The sequence below is a fragment of the Macaca thibetana genome, chromosome 20, assembly GCF_024542745.1.
Source record: "Macaca thibetana thibetana isolate TM-01 chromosome 20, ASM2454274v1, whole genome shotgun sequence".
NCBI lineage: Eukaryota > Metazoa > Chordata > Mammalia > Primates > Cercopithecidae > Macaca > Macaca thibetana.
Window position 1 is genome coordinate 43699590 of NC_065597.1, and position 20113 is coordinate 43719702.

Here is a 20113-nt window from a genome sequence, read left to right on the forward strand (position 1 = left end):
CAACATGGGGACTCCCTGTCTCTACAAAAAATACAAAGAAAATTAGCGAGAGTGGTGGTGCCAGCCTGTGGTCTTAGCTACTGGGGAGATTGAGGTGGGAGGATTGCTGGAGCCCAGAAGACCCAGGCTGCAGTGAGTGTAGATTGTGCCACTGCACTCAGACCTGGGCAACAGTGAGACCCCGTCTCAAGAAAAAAGAAAAAAAAATAGTTCTGGCACGACTGTGTCTATTTTCAATTATATTTCTTTTCCTAATGTTGTTTTGTGTAGCCTGTATTGTAAAATGAGGTTGAGGTGATTGGACACACTGTTAATAGAGTGAGGAAGTGGGTAGAGTTAAAATTTCTTGCTGAAAGTGGGTAATCTGCAGTTCCTTGCATTGGGTTCACTCCTCACTGCCAGCTCTTGCTGCATTTGGAGGCTGCCCTAAGCATGATGTAATGACAGGTTAAACCTCTGCACGCACTAGCTGATGCAATGCAAATCTGAGGCCCAGGACTTTATTGGGGCAAGGGTAATGCTTGTTTAAAAACAAAACAAGCTACTCTGTGTTTAATGAGGCCATTTAAGATGGCTTTCCCAGAGTGGGAAGAGTATAATCTCTTAGGAGGTTTAAGTAGGAGTTTAATGTGGCAGAAGTGTGCTTACAACTTTTCCTGCGAAGTCTTTTCACAGCGGGGAAGGAGAGTTTAAAATATAGTGCCCATAGGAGTAGAAATGAAGTGAGCTAGAATTGAGTAAATATGGTAGTTGATGCCCGGTAAATAGCTGTTGAATGAATTAAGGAGAATGTTTTCACTCTAAAAATTTAGAGTTTGCACGATGAACCGGGAATGTAGCGCCGGTGTGGGCACGCATTTCCCAGATACGCCAGATACGCTGTAGCTCTTAGATCGAACCGTGAGAAACTGCCGATATTCGACTGTTGTGACCTACCGAAAACAGCATGGTTCTACCTAATTTTAAACTGGTGGAAATGCTGAGGAAGGCTCGATGTCGCTGGGGTGGGATGGGGTCAACAGCGGGGTGGCGGGGCCCCGCCCTGGGCTGCGGGGCGGGGCTTGCGGGCACAGCCCCACCCCTGCGCGAGCAAGACGGGCACCGCCCTGCGCGCTGCGCGCCCTGAGCTGGCCCTGGCGCCCCGGGTTGGAGTGGGCGTTCCCAACGCAGGCCCAGCCCCGGCCGAGGCTCCAAATGGCTCTCCAGCAGGCAGGCTTCTGCAGTAGCCCCTGAGCTGGCTCAGGGAGCGCACTTCCTTCGCAGTGAGCGCGTCGCCCCCTGCATCCCCGGCCTCCACCGGAGCTGGGCAGTAGCCTACGGAGTGAATCTGGAGAAGACAAACTTGGGAGACAGACGAAAGCTTAGGGCACACTGGAGGACAGCTGTGGCTCCCATTTTTGGAGATGCAGCCGAATTTGAGCTCACAGGGAGGTGTGGTTGCCTCCTGGGGATGGGAAGGCTTCCTTTCTCCACCTCTGTAACTCGTGCTTCTGAGAAGTAAATGGATATTTGGATCCTGACCTCAGACGCGAATTTGGGTCTTCTGTGCTTAGGAGCAGAAAGTGCCCAGGAGGGGCCTGTTCCTTTACTTCTTGGGGGAAACGCAATGCGCGGCCTGACTTCTCATGACGGGAAAGGCTACTCCACCTTCTCTGTACTCCTGGAGGGGAGTCTTGTTCACATGTTTACCAGCGGCCAGGACAAGGAAGAGAAAAGGTATTGACATTAAGAGGATAGGTTGCTGAGGCTATGAAGCTTGAACGCTATTAGTCAGTGGAACCTGTCTGGCTTAGGGAATGGCTGCAGCAGAATCCAGCCGTTTCCGAGGTTCTCAGTCATGTTTCATTTGGGTTGCTGTGCTTTTTTATGTTTAAATCAAACTTCAGGTTACGTCATGACTTCTGCAGGGCTGTCCTTAGTTCCTACTGCAGGGCGGCTGTGTGGTTGGGATTCCTTTTCTGTTTCAAGATGGAGCTGGGTTCCACCCTTGGAGCTTTGAGAGGCTTTAGCAGTTGCTGTCCTGTAATACCTCCATTCACAAGAAATACCGTTCACATTTCAGTTCTTTTTCACACTTTGAATAGGAGTTAAAATGTGCTTTCTATAGTGTTTGGAAAATGGTAAAGATGTATTGTGAGCCTGAACTGTTGATGATAAATGTATAACTATTGCTAGGTCAAGAAATTGTGAACAACAGTGTTTTTCTCGGTCTCTAGCTATGTTGTGTTAAATATAAACTGAGTTTACTGCCCTTGGATGTGATTCCTTGGTTTGGTTTAGTAATCTGAAAGGCATTGGTTGACTAGACTGTTTTGTGCCCAAGGAACCACTTTGTAATTGTTATGCTGCTTACTGAAGTAAACTGGACCATGCAGTAGGCATACAGCATACAGCCAGGGTGTTTTGGCAATACTGAGCCCACTGTTTTACAAGTGACATAAAATGGATGTCATATGTACAAAGAATCTACTCAGAGGGAAACTGGATTACAGGAGAGCTCCTTTATAGTCCTTTGTCAGGGGACAGAACACCTGGGTCACACTGGGCTTCAGATGAGAGTTGATTCATGTTCTGAGTCCGTATGATGAGACACATTATGATGGAATTCTGTCACTTTTGTTGCCTCTTGAACTTTAAAATATCCTTTTAGTGATGTGGAATTAATCTTTATTTTTCCTTCACCCTAAGCCCTCATTTAAGCTATCAGTTGGTAACCACTTGGGTAATCTAGAAACCAAGTTGCATTTACTTGGTCACATTGGTAACCAACATTGTTTCTTAAAAGTTCCCTGCAACAGAATAATGACTATAATTGAATTAAAACATTAATTTTGAAGCTTTAATTTTGTAATATGGCTTAGTGGCCGGGCGCAGTGGCCAATTCCTGTAATCCCAGCACTTTGGGACGCCGAGGCCGGGGAATCACGAGGTCAGGAGTTTGAGACCAGCCATGGTGAAACCCCGTCTCTACTAAAAATACAAAAATTAGTCGGGCATGGTAGTAGGCACTTGTAATCGCAGCTGCTTTTGAGGCTGAGGCAGGAGAATTGCTTGAACCTGGGAGGCAGAGGTTGCAGTGAGCAGGCACCATTGTACTCCGGCCTGGGCAACAAGAGCAAAACTCCATCTCAAAAAAAAAAAAAAAAAAAAAAAAAAGAATATGGCTTAGTAGAGTTACTAGGAGTGCACTCTTAGGACATCGACTGATCTTTTTTTCTACCCCCAAGACAAATAGTGGCCTGCAATATCCCAGCCCAGGTAGCTTCCTGGGAAAAGTTGCTTGTTTTATGTTTGACTCAGCTTGACTAGTTACATTGTCGATTATTTCTTCCAGATGACATTTACTTGTTAAATAACGTTGATTACTCTGCTGATGAATGTTTCAGCAACGCTGGAGAACCCTAGGCTGCAAGGGGTTCTTCACCTGTTGACTTCATCCCCCACCCCCAGTATGGTATATTATCTCTGCCGTGCTATCATCTTTATTCTTTCCTTTTTCACTGTCTCTTCCTGACTCTCCTCCTTTGTTCATTATGTCTGATACATATTGTGGATTGAAAGTGGAACAGAAAGATGTACTTTCTCTACCAGACTAAAAAGTTTTGAGATGGCCCTCCATTTCTCCTATGTCTCCCTTCACCTTTGTTGTGTGTTTATTTTTATATTTTTGCTACCTTCACTAGCGAGTACATCCCCTCACTCTTGAGGTGGGCACTAATCAGTAAGAAATAAGATTAATACCTGGCTGATGATAATTTGGGGGGAAGACTTAATTAGGTAAAGATGGATAATGGGATGGCAGCAGACCTTTCCCCTTGTGACCCCTCCCCTCATTCCCAAAGTACACCTCTAGAGTAGATAATGGCTTACCATTAAGAAGAGTTAATGGAAGGTTCTCTGATTCTTTGGCATTGGAACTACACTTGTCCCGCGGTATCCTCGGAAGATTAGTTCTAGGACCCCCTTCCCCATACCAAAACCTGAGGATGCTCAAGTCCCTGATAGAAAATGGTGTCGTATATGTATGTGCATATTCTCCTGTATAATTTAAATTATCTCTGGATTACTTAATACAATGTAAATAATACGTAAATAGTTGTTATAGACTGTATTTTAAAAATTTTGTATTATTTGTAAATTTTTCTGAATATTTTCAATCCATGGCTGTGGTGAAGTCCTTGGATGCAGACCGTGTGAATACAGAGTGCCGATTTTATCCAGGACTTCACCTGTAACTCCCTATACCTATCAATAGCTGACTCCAAATTAGAAAGAAATAAGAGTAAGGGAGTCTCAGGGAGAGAGTCCTAGCAAAACGGATTCGATTAAACTTCAGTTCCTTGTATAGTTTCTCTAGTTGTTTATGGTCCATCTTCTATTTTAGCATTTATTATTCCATGTAGTCTATCCAAAGACGATTAAGGGAGTTCCAAATGTTTTCCGGAATATTTTGAAAAGAGAGCTTATCCAGTGTACAGATCCTAATAAAGTGCACATTCAGTGTAATTTTATTTTTTAGTATGTTACTTTTTAAATTCTATTTATTTTTCTTTCTCTTTTGCTCAGTAAATTTTGCATGAAACTTTAAAAGTACTTCTGGCATGTAAACATTATTTGTAAAATAAGTCATGGTTATAATTATTTTTCTCCTGCCTCCTTATGTATTTATTTCAGAAATGAGCCGTCAGACTGCTACAGCATTACCTACCGGTACCTCGAAGTGTCCACCATCCCAGAGGGTACCTGCCCTGACTGGCACAACTGCATCCAACAATGACTTGGCGAGTCTTTTTGAGTGTCCAGTCTGCTTTGACTATGTGTTACCACCCATTCTTCAATGTCAGAGTGGCCATCTTGTTTGTAGCAACTGTCGCCCAAAGCTCACATGTTGTCCAACTTGCCGGGGCCCTTTGGGATCCATTCGCAACTTGGCTATGGAGAAAGTGGCTAATTCAGTACTTTTCCCCTGTAAATATGCCTCTTCTGGATGTGAAATAACTCTGCCACACACAGAAAAAGCAGACCACGAAGAGCTCTGTGAGTTTAGGCCTTATTCCTGTCCGTGCCCTGGTGCTTCCTGTAAATGGCAAGGCTCTTTGGATGCTGTAATGCCCCATCTGATGCATCAGCATAAGTCCATTACAACCCTACAGGGAGAGGATATAGTTTTCCTTGCTACAGACATTAATCTTCCTGGTGCTGTTGACTGGGTGATGATGCAGTCCTGTTTTGGCTTTCACTTCATGTTAGTCTTGGAGAAACAGGAAAAATACGATGGTCACCAGCAGTTCTTTGCAATTGTACAGCTGATAGGAACACGCAAGCAAGCTGAAAATTTTGCTTACCGACTTGAGCTAAATGGTCACAGGCGACGATTGACTTGGGAAGCGACTCCTCGATCTATTCATGAAGGAATTGCAACAGCCATTATGAATAGCGACTGCCTAGTCTTTGACACCAGCATTGCACAGCTTTTTGCAGAAAATGGCAATTTAGGCATCAATGTAACTATTTCCATGTGTTGAAATGGCAATCAAACATTTTCTGGCCAGTGTTTAAAACTTCAGTTTCACAGAAAATAAGGCACCCATCTGCCTGCCAACCTAAAATTCTTTTGGTAGGTGGAAGCTAGACACATGAAGGTAAATGAAAGGAAAGGCTGTTAAATACAGGAAACAGTTGCATGTAGTAACACTAATATATTTAAAAATAAGTCAACAGTAAACCACTGAAAAAATATATGTATATACACCCAAGATGGGCATCTTTTGTATTAAGAAAGGAAGCATTGTAAAATAATTCTGAGTTTTGTGTTTGTTGTAGATTGATTGTATTGTTGAAAAATAGTTTTTTTGTTTTGTTTTTGCGTGGGAGTGTGTGCGTGCGTGGGTGTGTGCGTGTTTGGGTTTTTCTCCTTTAACTGACAAGCCATCTTGAGTGGTCATGGGCCACTGCTTTTCCCCTTTGTGAGTCAATACATAGTGCTGCTGTGTGCTTTTTTGTGTGTGTATTTGCTAATTTTTATTAATTTTAGTTTTTCATTAAATAAATTTGACTTTCTGTAATTCAGGTTTTTCTTCACTTTTTTTGTACCATTTTAAAGTTAGTGTCTTTTGATATGCATACTTGTTATGGTAAAAGTTTATAACATGTGTTCAATATTTTCTTTTCCCCCATTAATCAGTTCATTAGAAATATTTTAAAATCAGCTACTTTGTGAAGCTATGAGTTCCAGAAAGTAAAGGTGACATCGGAAAAATGATCAAAAGCTATTTAAAGCATCTGTAAGATGGTCTCTCTCTTTCTCTCTTCTACGGATGAGTCACACCTTTGAGCTTAATCTTTGAAAGGTTAGAGAATAAATTGATTTTTATAAGTACTGCAAATCAGGCTTTTGTTTCCTTTTTCAAATATCTTGGATAAATCACATGTTTAAAATTTGTTCTTGTATTTATTGGTTTTGCAAAAGAAGGCATCGTCATGCACAGTATTTGTAATTAAAAGCAAATCATTTGTTTAAAAAGGCAGTTTGCAAAAAAATGTTTTTGGTCTTTTATAATTCTCATTAAAAGAATTTCTGGCAAATTAAAAAAATCTTACTGTGTCTGCTTTAGCTCTAAGTTTGATAAAATCCAAAGTTATTTTCCTGTTTCATTCCGTACTTTAATTATATAGCAGAAAGCTGTGTGTTGTCATTTTTAAGTGTGGTAGAGTTATACTCTAAATCACAGCAAATAACTGGGTATATGGCTTCTGGATTACAGTCTTTCCCATGCTCTGCCCCTCTTGCCCACATTTTGATTCTTACAACTGTCAGGAGAATGACTAAAATGCTGACCACTTTTCACCTCTTTAAAAAAGCACAATGAAATAATAAATTTACTATTTCATAGCCTAGTGGTTAAGAGCCTTGGTTCTGCAGCCAGACTTCAGGCACCTAAGTGCCAGTCTCGGCTCTACCCCACTAACCAGCTGTGTGACCTTGGGCCCCAGTTTCCTAATGTGTAAAGTGGGGTTAAATTATGGTAGCTACTTAAAAAGTTTTAATGGGGTACAGGTATGTTACCTGAAACAGTGCTTTGTTCATATCAGCATCCAGTGAATGTTAGCTACCATTATGCCTTTAGTACCATGTAGTTAACTGTTGCTAATTACTTTGAGGCACATGGCAAGATTCTGAAATTGCCTTCTGAATAGTGAAAGATAATTTTGTGTGGTTTGTATTGGTACTGTAAGCCTAGAAAGTTAATGAAAATTTGGACTTCACCCTTATCCCACCACTGATTCTGGATAATTTTGGATAAGAGTTTATTTCTATTATCCATTTTCAGAAAAGATGATTGTGTAGTCTCATCCTTATGTCAATATTATCTTTTGAACTGGTTATAATGTGCTTGTGGAGCCTTTGTTCTTTTTTTTTTTTTGAGACGGAGTTTAACTCGTTGCCCAGGCTGGAGTGCAGTGGTGTGATCTTGGCTCACTGCAACCTCGGCCTCCCGGGTTTAAGTGGTTCTCCTTCCTCAGCCTCCAGAGTAGCTGGGACTATAGGTGCGTGCCACCATGCCCAGCCAATTTTTGTATTTTTAGTAGAGACGGTTTCACCATGTTGGCCAAGATGTTCTGGATATCCTGACCTTGTGATCTGCCTGCCTCCCAAGTGCTGGGATTATAGGCGTTAGCCACTGCGCCTGGCCTTGCGTAGCCATTTTTATGGTGAAAGAGAATAACAGTTCAACCACAGATTTATATTCAGGTCTGTTCATTAGCATATGTGCTTGGAAAAAGCGACTTTTATTCCATATTTAATGTTGTATGGTAAAAGGATTACTTAACAATATGTAAAAGGGCTCCCAATATCTTTCAGAATAAAAGTGGCTGGGCACTGTGGCTCATACCTGTAATCCCAGCACTTTGGGAGGCCACGGTGGGCAGATCACTCAAGGTCAGGAGTTCGAGACCAGCCTGGCCAACATGATGAAACCCTGTCTCTACTAAAAGTACGAAAAAGCCAGGCATGATGGCACACCCTATTAGGGAGGCCGAGGCAGAATCCCTTGAATCCAGGAAGCGGAGGCTGCAGTGAGCCAAGATCGTATCACTACACTCCAACCTGGGTGACAGACTGAGACTCTTGGCTCAAAAAACAAAACATTGGGTATATTCGTGGAGGTATATCATTTTGTAGTTTTAGTATTTTAAAGTATGTTGATTATAAAGTATGTGTCCATCATGTAGACTTTGGAAATTATAAAACTGCACATACAATTGAGATCTATAGTCTTGCTATTCACTCAGAGGTTGTTTTTCCAGTTTTTTATGTGTATGTGCATGTGCTCATCCTCTGTCACCCAGGCTGGAGTATAATGGTGCAGTCAGCTCACTGCAGCCTCAAACTCCTGGGCTCAAGTGATCTTCCCACCTCAGCCTCTTGAGAGCTGAGAGTACAGGTGTATAGCATCATGCTTGGCTAATTAAATTTTTTTGTAGAGATGGGGTCTCGCTATGTTGCCCAGGCTGGTCTCAAACCCCTTGGGCTCAAGTGATTCTCCTGCCTTGGCCTCTTACAGTGCTGGAATTACAGGCATGAGCCCCTGACTCCAGCCACATGTTTATTTTCAAAGGTACTGGGAGCCCTTTTATGTATTACTGTGTAGCCCTTTCATCACACAACATGCTCATCTGAGTGTTTCACCACTTTAATAATCTTGGAAGAACAATTTTTGTTTATGAGGATTCACTAATTTTAGGTTCTTGTTGGATATTTACTTGGTAATTTATTGGTTATTTATAAATAAACCATGAACATATCTGTATGTTTTCTGTGTATAGTCTTGGGATTATTTTTTACATACTTCATCATTGCTTTCTGGAGAGGTTCCAGAGGACACCAGTAGCAGTGTGAAGTTTTCCATTTTCATTTTCACCTCATGGTTTGCTAATTTAAGCAAATTAAGGTAGTACATTTTGTGTTTGACAGTTAATAAGCTTGACATTTTAGTATTAACAATTCGCATTTAGGTCTTCATATTCTTAGTCTATAGAGGTAAAATCTATAGCCATATTTCGTGGTCCATTACACATTTGATTTATGAGGCATAACTCTTGTCCTGAAGTTGCTTGTTACAATGAAGACTTCTTCCATTTCTTTTGATGTCTTCTCTCAGGCTGTATATGGGGTAGGTATGGGAGATACTCATTAACTTTGTTCTGTTGCTTTTACACCCTTAAACTTGAAATTGTCCTATTTAATCATGGGCCAGTTTGGTATGTTCATTGTTGGGGAACAGTTTTTCCTTTGTGAGCAATTTTTTATTATAATATGTATGATTTTAAGACCCACATTTCTGCAAACTTCAAACTTACATAAGTGGCTGTAGATAGCTTAGCTCACGAAAATAATAGTGTGCCGCCTCCAACCCCCAAAAGCTCTTCATATTCAGGAACATCTGCAGTGATTCTACTAATGGTAGAATTCTATTTCACACTCCTGATTGGAAGAATTGGTAAGTAATCCAAATTAAGAAAACAGTGGATCAAATTCAGCATACCTGGGGGGTCAGTCTGTGACTGCTGCATTAGAATGGACATAAAAGTAATGTCGGAATTCGACAGGGTGAATAGTGCGTATGAACTACCATGCGGGACTGTGGTCATTTGTATAGATTAAACATGAAAGGTACAGATAGATTGTTACAGAGACTCGGATTTTGAAGCTTGGTCATTCCCCTCCCCACTCATCCAGTGTGCGTGTTCAAAACACAAAGGATTATTAGGTATTTTACTGCTTATGATCCTAACCTGAATTTACCAAAAGAAATGTACATTTATCTAAAAATGGCACCATCCAAACAAAATTCCTTATCAAGCATCTACTAAGATTTGGTGGCAAACAGTATAGGCTGTAGATTCTAACTGCCTGGGTTGACTTCTGACCCTATATCTACCGGTTTTTATTTAAATACCATCTCTGCCTGGTCCCTCCTCCATAAACAGGTATGGTGTCCACTGCGTAAGGGAATGAGGAAGGCTAGATGTGCTATAAAGTGCTTATTATGCCTAGCACGATACCCCAATGTCTTGCTGAACCAAATATTTTCGCTATCCTTACATAGCTCTAGAAATTTGACAAAGAAAATATACTTTATTATCATAGAAGTACTTTTCTTAGGTCTTTCTAAATTCTGAAAAGCATAACAGGTTTACAGATATAATGGAGTGAAAGGACACCTGGTTTTGGGGTCACATTTTGACAGGCTTGCACTGTCATGTCAGGATGAGAATTTAGCCTCAAGAGTTTGTACTGCCTAGAAATGTGCTGACAATGTTACAGTTGAACTTAATACAAAAGATTTTATTAGATCCCAAAATGTTAAACATATTGAGTAACTATTCTTTAGTTCATTAAGTACAAACTATAGTATGTTCCAAAGAAATGAATTTTTATGGCAAATAAAGCTTTTCCTAAAATTGTTTTAGAAGTCCTTTTGTTGGTAACATTTAAAACATCTCAATGACCGCTCACCAGATTTGCCTGTTGTCTATTCAGACTCTCTTGATATTTCCTTCCTCTTTCAGCGTTTTTTTTTTTTTTTTTTTTTTTTTTTTTTTTTTTTTAAGTGCAATTTTCATTGTGGGATCCACCAAATGTTAGTAAAACAAAAAATGAGCATTAATGTTGCACTATAAATCATCAAATTGGATAATGACTAACTAGTCTGTTTTAAGCTGCTGGATACAATTTTCATGGGGATAGGAACTGAAGTACTTCAAATAATGTGAGCTTAAACATGTTACTTCTTTGAAACAACCAAAACTACTTGATGTTTAACATCTAAAATCCTGGTTAAAATAAATTCTAGATTTGGAAAGGGAATTGGCAAAACTAACATTCTTTGTAGCAAAATGTCCCTTAGTAATAGTCAAGTTGACCTCATTTCAGTAGTTCATAAAGGAAAATCCAAAGCCCTCAGCAGTGAATTACCTGACCACATAGTTGATTGTGGTCACTGTAAATCCAGACAAATCACCTAGTACTGGAAGCTCACGGTGGTAGACTTCACTATCACATTACTTTAACTACGGTCACGGATTTCTCAACTGACGTGAAATATTTTAGGAACAATCACAAAGATGACATTCTTCACTGTATTTGCATTTGTAACCACCAAGCAAGTAGGGATCTACCCCTGACGCAAGGTTTGAGGTAAGGTTCAGAGGGACCACTAAAGGGGCAGAGCCGAGTAAAAACATGGATGCCTCCAGTGGACAGTGTAGAATTTCTTGATAAAGCACCTAAAGCTTTAGTTTTAATACTTGAAAAGTTTTAAAAACCCATGCATAAAATGTGGAATACTGGTAAAATACACATATCCCTAGGTCTAGTGAACTAAAATTCCTAGAGTTAATAATTTTCAATAAAAAATCCAGCATAATTATTGTGATACAGGGGTCTTTGGGTAACATCTTAAAAATGAATGCTAGAAAAAGATGCTCAACATCACTAGTTATTAGGGACATAGAATCAAAATACGTCACAGCCATTTGGAGGGCTATTATAAAAAACCTAGAAAATTAGTGTTGGCAAGGATGTGGAGAAACTGGAACATTTGTGCATTGCTGGCGGGAATGTCAAATGGTGCAGCTGCAGTGGAAAAGTTTGGCAGTTCTCAAAAAGTTAAACAATTATCCTGTTGTCTTAGTCATCTGTGTTAACCATAACAGAATACCTGAGACTGGGTAATTTAAAAGAACAAATTTATTTCTCATAGTTCTGAAGACTGAGAAGTCCACGATCAACGTGCTGGCAGACTGGTATCTGTTGAGGACCCAGTCTCAGCTTCTAGGATGGGGCCTGTTGCTGTGTCATCGTATGGTGGAAGGGAATCGAAGGGCAAAAAGGAGGTAATTGGTTCTCTTGAGCCCCTTTATAAAGGCACTAAATCCATTAATGAGGGTGGAGCTCTCATGACATAATCACCCCCTAAAGCCTCACCTCTTAGTAACACATTGGTGGTTGCTTCAACATATGAATTTGGTGGAGAGACATTCAGACCTTAGCATATGTGATCTAGCAATTCCGCTCCTGTATATGTATCCCTAAAGGACCAAAGGGACTTCGAGAGAGATGTGTACACCCATGTTCACAGCATTATTCATAACAGCCAAGAGGAGGAAACAATCAGCAGATGAGTGGTAAACCAAATGCGGTCTATGGATATAATGGCGTATTATTTGGCCATAAAAAGTTTTGGTATTTGCTACCACATGGCTTTTTTCCAGGGAAAGTATTATTTTTTGACAAAACACCTTGATAGGTCATGGTTCTACAAGGCAGAGATGTGCAACAGAAAGCTAACTTGCAAATAATAAAAAGATGGGAGTTCCTTTGAGCTAAAGTGGCAGAGGAGGAAGAGGTTCATCCCTACCCATCTGCCCCCTCATTATTCTGAAGAAAAACAGTAGCCTGACCCTCCAGATCTTTCTTTTCTGGAGGACACTGGGCGAAAATTAGTTGCCCCAGTGACTATTCAAGCAGCTGATGGCTTGCTAAGTAAGAATGCCAGTCACAAAAGGGCAACTCTTGTTTAATCCCATTCATATGAAGGCAAATTCAGAGAGAAAGTGAAGTAGTGGTTACCAGGGTCTGGGGTGAGGGTGGAATTTGGAACTCTTTTTAGGTACAGAGTTTCAGTTTGTGGTGATAAAAAATGCACGTAAGCCGGGTGCGGTGGCTCGCACCTGTAATCCCAGCACTTTGGGAGGCCGAGGTGGGCAGATCACTTGAGGTCGGGAGTTTGAGACCAGCCTGGCCAACATGGTGAAACCCTGTCTCTACTAAAAAATACGAAAATTAGCCGGGCATGGTGGCACACACCTGTAGTCCCAGCTACTTGGAAGGCTAAGGCACGAGAATCGCTTGAACTGGAGAGGCAGAGGTTGTAGCGAGCCGAAATCATGCCACTGCACTCCAGCCTGGGTGACAGAATGAGACTCCGTCTCAAAAAAAAAAAAAAATCATGTAGACAGTGGACACACCCAGTAACTGATACCCCTGAATTATATGCTTAAAAATGGTTAAAATAGTAGATTTTATATTTTGGCTATCCGCCCTCCCCCCCCCAAATAAAACAGGTGAAAAAGGAAGAGCTTAGACGTCAAACAACTAACCTCCCACCTCGGAAGAAAAAAAAAAAAAAAAGCTAGCATGTTCCATGTCATATACAGCAAGGGGAAAATGCATTATTCTCTCAATGGGCGCCTTTCGAAAGACATGCTTAAAGCAAGTGCCCTCCTGCTGCTACAGACAAGTGCAAGGCTGCCTGTGTCAGGACTAAAGGAAGAATACTGAGAACCCCAAGTGATACTAAAAACGTCCTTTGTTGTCCCTGCTGGGTGGAACAGGGCAGAGTGATGTGAATGTGGATTAGCTCCCTCTGGTTGCTGAAAGTGAATTCACAGTTTGTTCTAGTTCCCTTTTAGATGACATTGGAAATGATAAAATTACAGTAGTTGATAAGAGTCAATGGCATATTTTCAAACGTCCTGATGTTCTTTCTCTTCAACTGCCGTAACTAGTCCTAGGTCTGGACTTTTCCTCTCAGAATGCATTCAGATAAACTTTATCAGCAGGTCTGCTATTTTATCACAGTATTTTGGCCAAATCTTTTTTTTTTTTTTTTTTTTTTTGAGACAGGGTCTCGTTCTGTCGCCCAGGCTGCTGGAGTACAGCGGCGTGATCTTGGCTCACTGCAGCCTCGACCTCCCTGATCCTCCCACCTCAGTCTCAAGTAGCTAGACTACAGGCGGGTGCCACCATGCCCAGCTAATTTTTGTATTTTTTGTAGAAATGGGGTTTTGCCATGTTGCCCAGGCTGGTCCGGAACTCCTGAGCTTAAGTGATCCACTCACCTCGATTTCCCAAAGTGCTGGGGTTACAGGTGTGGGCCACCATGCCCAGCCCAGACTTCCTTCTCATCCAGGAAATTCCAAAATGTCTTTACATATATATTCTTATATTGTGTAATATAAGATGCTGAAGTCCATTACTGGCTAGAATAACTAGAAATTGCTTAATATTATTTCACATTGCATTTGAACTTAATCTTCACAGTAACAATTAGGTAGCATTACTTGGAATTCATAGATGAGGAAAACCAAGATACAAAAAGTTCACACAGCCAGTAAGCAGGTGATCCTGACTTCATAGTCATACACAGCCTGGATTGAGTCCCAGCAGGAGCACATGGGCATGGACATCTATCAGATTTGGAAACTGGTGTAGCCAAGCAAGAAATAGGAGACGGTATCAGGAGTTACGATTCCATGCTTAGGACCATCCCAGATGGATGGCTGCCTCCCTCCGGGAGCTGCACTCTTCTGAGGTTGCAGGCATCCAGGGCCAGGGTGCTTCTGTGAGGTGTGCCAGCATGTGCCACTCTGCTGGATACAAGCTATCATGTTCTGAGGGCTGCTTCCCTCAGCATAAGAAGGGGCTTCTGTTGGGATGTGTAGGCTTCTTCGTAGGGTCCACTTGAGTTTTTTCTTTTTTAGAGACAGAGTCTCGCTCCGTCAGCCAGGATGAAGTGCAGTGGCATGATCCCAGCTCAATGCAATCTCCACCTCCTGGGTTCAGGCAATTCTTGTGCCTCAGCTTCCCGAGTAGCTGGGATTACAGGCACATGCCACCACGCCTGTATAATTTATTTTTTGTAGAGACAGAGTTTTCGCCGTTGGCCAGGATGGTCTTGAACTCTTGGGCTCAGTGATCTGCCTGCCTCGACCTCCCACAGTGCTGGAATTACAGGTGTTAGCCATCACACCCAGTCCACTTGAATATATGTGTTAGTCAAGAATAGTTGGCTATACTTTCATCTTTTCCCAGTTCTAAGTGATTGGTTTCAGGATCCAATAAACTCTACAGGTAAATCCATTAAGTAATGGTCTATACCAGTGGTTCCTTGACTGTGCAGAATTACCTGGAAGGCTTCTTAAAACAGATTTCTGCCCCTACCTCCCAGGATTTGATTCAGGCAGCCTGCTGTGGAGCCTGAGAATGTACATTTCTAACAAGTTATCAGGTACTACAGATGCTTCTGTTCTGGAGACTGTGCTGAGAACCACTATGGTGTATCTTTCCAGGGACAGTAAGGATCCCACTAAAAACAAGACAAGAATTCGATTTTTATCAGTTTACTAAATGAACATCTTATGTTTCTATACTAAACACTAGCCACTACTTGGTTTATTACTGTTGTGATTATGTTTATGAAACAGGGACATCTTGCATACCCCTAATGGTGTGAATAAAATCAACCGTGTCAGTACCTTTGAGCACTTCATAACTTAAAATTCTAAAAAGTTGAGATTTGGGCCTACAGTTTGCTATTTAACAGACCAGGTCTGGTCTTGACAGTAAAGCCACCATCAAAAGCTGCATTAAGAACCTCATCCAGGCAGCTTGCTGTGACAAAACTTAAATCCTGTCGTACATTGCCTGGGATTCCCTCAAGGTCTTTTTCATTTCTCCTAGGAATAATGACTTGCTTCAGTCCCGCTCTGTGTGCCGCCAGCACTTTGTCTTTAATTCCACCCACCTGTAAGGAGAGAAAAACGTTTTTAGGGTTAATGATCACCCTCAAGCTGAAAGAAATCCTGACCCAGCTTGCTTTCACTGAATTTACTACTATTTTAAAACATCCAAATCATCTTCCATTTTGTTACCGTATGAGCTAGGAAAGCCAGGAAAAAGGTTGGCAAGTAGTAACCTTTTTAAAATGTTTCAATTGGTGTTGTATTAAAGACTCTGATCGGGGGGCGGATTTTAAATTGTTCATAGGTATGAGTTCCCCTTCGGTCAATGATTCTTTTTATAAATACTGTCAAAGTAAACATTGGCATTCCAGGTGTAATCACAACCATCTTGTCTTTAGGTTGATCTGAAAAAGCAGCACGTGATTCTGACCATGCATGAGCGCCGCTCCTGCAGAGCTTAGCTGTGTGCTGGAGTTACTTCCCTCTCTACAGGTTTAAAGCCAGGACTTCCGTGCTGGTAAAACATATCCCCAAACGAGGCTCCTATGGTGGCTTTCAAACATGTCTACAATGGTCCCCCGGCTTGAATGTGGGCCAGGCTTTGTGACTTGGTAAGAAACAGAGTGTGGTGGGAGTGATGCTGTATGAGCTCCACAGCTGAGTCACACAAAATGAGAGCTGCTGCCTGGATCTCTCTTGATCACCTGCCCTGGAGGTGGCCAGTCATCATGTCTGAGGTCACTCAAGCAGCCTATGGGCAGGCCCATCAGGTGAGGAACTGGGGCCTCCTGCCACCAAACAAGACCAATTTGCCAGTTACATGAGTCAACCACCGTGGAAGCAACTTCTCCAGCCTGTCAGCCCTCACGTGACTGTGGCCTGGCTGGAACCTAAACTGTAAGCCCAGAGACCCTGGGCCACAGGAACCCAGCTCAGCCTCTCCTTAATTCCTAGCCCACAGAAACATGGAGAGTATGAAGTATTCTTGCTTTGGGGTAATGTGTTGCGCAGCAATTGCTCACAAATACTGCTCTCAGTCACAGCACCCAGCATATGCACGCCCTGGAGACAGCCCTCTGGGAGCCCTCTGAGCATCTGTTCCAATTAAGACTGGTTGCTCCAGGCCTTCCTGCCCCACTGGCATCTTCTTTCAAGGTTTTCTTCATGCTGCTGAAGTACTCCTTCAAAATACCCTCTTCAAAAGAGAGTAAGATGAACTGATGCCTTACATATTTGAAAATATTTTACTTTCACACTTGATTGATAGTAAGGCCATGTATATAAGACTAGATTTAAAACATTTTCCCTCACAGCTTTCGTTACTTTTTTTTTTTTTTTTTGAGACAGTCTCACTCTGTCACCCAAGCTAGAGTGCAGTGGCATGATCTTGGCTCACTGCAACTTCTGCCTCCCAGGTCCAAGCGATTCTCCTGCCTCAGCCTCCCGAGTAGCTGGGATTACAGGCATGTGCCAACACATCTGGATAATTTTTTGTATTTTTAGTAGAGACAGGGTTTCACTATGTTGGCCAGACTGGTCTCAAACTCCTGACCTCAAGTGATCCGCCCACCCTGGCCTCCCAAAGTGTTGGAGTTACAGGCGTGAGCCACCACACCCAGCCTCATTACTATTTTTAAAACAATTTTTTGTAGAGATGAAGTCTCACTATATTTCCCAGGCCGGTCTTGAACTCCTGGACTTAAGCTATCCTCCTGTTTAGCCTCCCAAAGTGCTGGGATTACAGACATCATTCGCCGCACCCGGCCCATTTTCCCTCATAATTTTGAAGGTACTGCACATCCAGTGTCAGTGCTGAGGCCACTTTACCCTCAGTGATCTGAAAAGTCAAGAGGATGAAATGTTTTTCCTGGTTAGTAATGGTCCTTTCGATCTGAAGATGTCTAACTTTTAGGAAATGTTCAATTATTTCTTGGATAATTTGTTCCATTTCATCTTCCTGTTGGAACTCCTTTTAGATGCTGGAGTTCTAACAATTGTTAGAACAAATTGTTTTTCACTATAGTTTTTTCCTGAATAATTCTCTGACCACTTTTAAATCTCAAAGCCCCGTCTTGTCCTCTGTTCTCGAAAGAGGTTTTCTCCAGCCTTCACAGGCCTTTCCTTCAAGTGCTCCTGCTTTCCGTCCTGCCTCTTGTAATAGTCTGGAGCTGAAGGTGTACTCCAGGCCGCTGTGGCTGTCCTCTCCTGAGGCTGTGGAAGCCTTTACTTGGGCTACGATTTGCTCTGAGAGGGGACCAAGTAGAAAACCCATTTGTTCTACAGAGGTTCTAAAAATAGAAAAAAGTATCCGGGCGTGGTGGTGCACACTTGTAATCCCAGCTAGTTGAGAGACTGAGGCAGAAGAATCACTTCAACTTGGGAGGCAGAGGTTGCAGTGAGCCAAGATTGTGCCACTGTACTCCAGCCTGGGCAACAGAGCCAGACTCCATCTCAATAGGAAAAAAAAAAGACTATTTCCTTTTTTTTCCTCATCTTGCTATGAACCTGCCAAAATCTTGTTGTAGACTAAATTGTTGTCTAGTCTGGTGTAGACTAATACTGGCAACTAATAACTTAAAATCTAAATACTCTTAAGTTCTGTACATTTTATCACAATATTTTTATAAGCAGTTTAGGATCTGGAGCCTCAAGACCCCACATGTATAGAACCTTTTCAAAATGTAGTCATTAGATACGGTTAATGTTTATTAGAGTTTCCATTCTATACTAGCAAAGTTTTCTGCAGGGGGAGAGGAGGTCTCAAATAAACTTCAAATTTAAGAAATGGGCTTAAAATTTAAAAAAAGCTACTATCCTATTTTGCACACGTGCTATATCTTTAACAATTTGTCAAGTAGAACAAGGCCTCAAATTTTCATGTGAACTGCCGGTATTTCTGATGACCACACTAATATTTTCTCCCTTAGCAAATCTTCTTAGAATGGAAAACGGGCTGAATGCGGGGGCTCACGCCTGTAATCCCAGCACTTTGGGAGGTGGAGATGAGAGAACTGCATGAGGCCTGGAGTTTGAGACAAGCCTGGACAACACAGAGAGACCCTGTCTCTACACAAAATAAAATAAATTAGCTGAGCATGGTGGCGTGCTCCTATAGTCCCAACTATTTGGGAGACAGACAGGAGGATCGCTTGAGCCCAGGAGCTGGAGGCTACAGTGAGCTACAATCACACCACTGCACTCCAGCCTGGGCAACAGAATGAAACCTATTTCAAAAAAAAAAAAAAAGAAGGGAAAATGTGAAAAATTGTCAGTTTTTATTTGATCAAAAATTTAAAATATGAATTAGTTACAGGTATAAAAATTTAATATATACTTAAAACCAAGGTTTTCATAGAAGGCAAAACCCCTATTTAAAAATAATATTAATTTAAAAAAATTAAATAAAAAATAAAAACCATATAAATTGGTTTTTTCATACTTACTGGAAGAACAAGACCTCTCAGTGTAATTTCTCCAGTCATGGCTACATCTGAACGTACCAGCCGCCCACTAAAAAGTGAGGCGAGACAGGTTACTATGGTAACTCCAGCAGATGGTCCATCTTTTGTGACAGCTCCAGCTGGGAAGTGCAGATGGATGTCTGTGTTGTCAAGAAGATCAAAACTTCCAAAAGCTTTAAAAAGGAAAAAAGGACTTTAATGTAGAAAAATTAAACCTGTTTTCTTTTTCTCCTAAAAAAAAAGTCACAAACAAAAATGAATGTTTAGGGTAAATGAATTCTTCAAAATATTAGTGGAGAGTACAATTTGAGTGAGGGTCTAGAAGAATAGTTCCACTCTAAGTCGGATTAAAACAAAATAAACCTTTTGAATTAGTTTCTAGTTCAGGCACTAGTCAAATAGTCCTGAAATGGGAACTAGAATTTCCACAGGGGTTCAAAAGCAACAGTGTGTACTTCGCTAGAGGCGTAACTAGCAGTCTCGAGCTCATGCCAGTCTCCGCCATGGAATGGTGTCACCTCCTGGGTCATGCCTGCCTGGCCGGGTGCAGGCTCCTACCGTTAGTCAGCTGGTACTTCTTTGCGTTGCTGCGCAGCCAGCTGATAGCGAGGTGGGCGGACTCCTTCATCACGTCCCCGAGCTGGCCGGTCAGAGTTAACTGGCCCTCGCCATCCATTCGACTCGCCTCCACGAACATGATTTCTCCACCTAAGGGAGTCCAAGCCAAACCTATTGCTACTCCTGGCTGACTCAAACGCTGAGATACCTTGAAAGAAGAAGAATGATCAGAGTTGGGCTGGCAAATGCCGAAGTGTTTGCAGGTGACTGATACCACACAATCCTGCAAGAGTTGGCTGATTTCACAGAGGACTTCAGCCACTTACCTCAAAGTCCTTGTTATCTAACATCATTCTGAGTCACATTCAGCACTTACTCTCTGGCTTTCTGCCAGGAGAAAGACCTAAACTTCCTCTTTGACATTTATCAGAAGCAATTTTACCTTAAAACATATGTAAATAACTTTGCTTTTTATAAGCCAGATCTAGTTACACATGCCCTAGTTTTCAAGGAATAAACCCAATAGTTTTATCTAAGTGTCTTTATTGGGCTGCAAATATGTG

At 41.8% G+C, this 20113-nt stretch overlaps 2 protein-coding genes across 10 annotated transcripts in view; one reads left to right on the forward strand and one right to left on the reverse strand.

The window, feature by feature from the left end:
• SIAH1 (siah E3 ubiquitin protein ligase 1) overlaps nucleotides 1-6594 on the forward strand; it is a 75036-nt gene extending 68442 nt beyond the window's left edge. For 6 of the 7 annotated variants that reach the window (XM_050774825.1, XM_050774824.1, XM_050774826.1 and 3 more), the window contains exon 2: nucleotides 4675-6594. In XM_050774825.1, coding sequence (XP_050630782.1) covers nucleotides 4677-5525 — 849 coding nt within the window. In that variant the 5' untranslated portion in view covers nucleotides 4675-4676 and the 3' untranslated portion in view covers nucleotides 5526-6594. Of the gene's footprint in view, nucleotides 1-1195; nucleotides 1717-4674 lie in introns of those variants that run through there. The other variant, XM_050774820.1, reaches the window with a different exon arrangement.
• The window catches only part of LONP2 (lon peptidase 2, peroxisomal), a 119070-nt gene continuing 104465 nt past the window's right edge, over nucleotides 5509-20113 (reverse strand). For 2 of the 3 annotated variants that reach the window (XM_050774814.1, XM_050774815.1), the window contains 3 exons: nucleotides 19551-19758; nucleotides 18975-19165; nucleotides 10559-15593 (listed from right to left, as the gene is read on the reverse strand). In XM_050774814.1, coding sequence (XP_050630771.1) covers nucleotides 15372-15593; nucleotides 18975-19165; nucleotides 19551-19758 — 621 coding nt within the window. In that variant the 3' untranslated portion in view covers nucleotides 10559-15371. Of the gene's footprint in view, nucleotides 5629-10522; nucleotides 15594-18974; nucleotides 19166-19550; nucleotides 19759-20113 lie in introns of those variants that run through there. The other variant, XM_050774816.1, reaches the window with a different exon arrangement.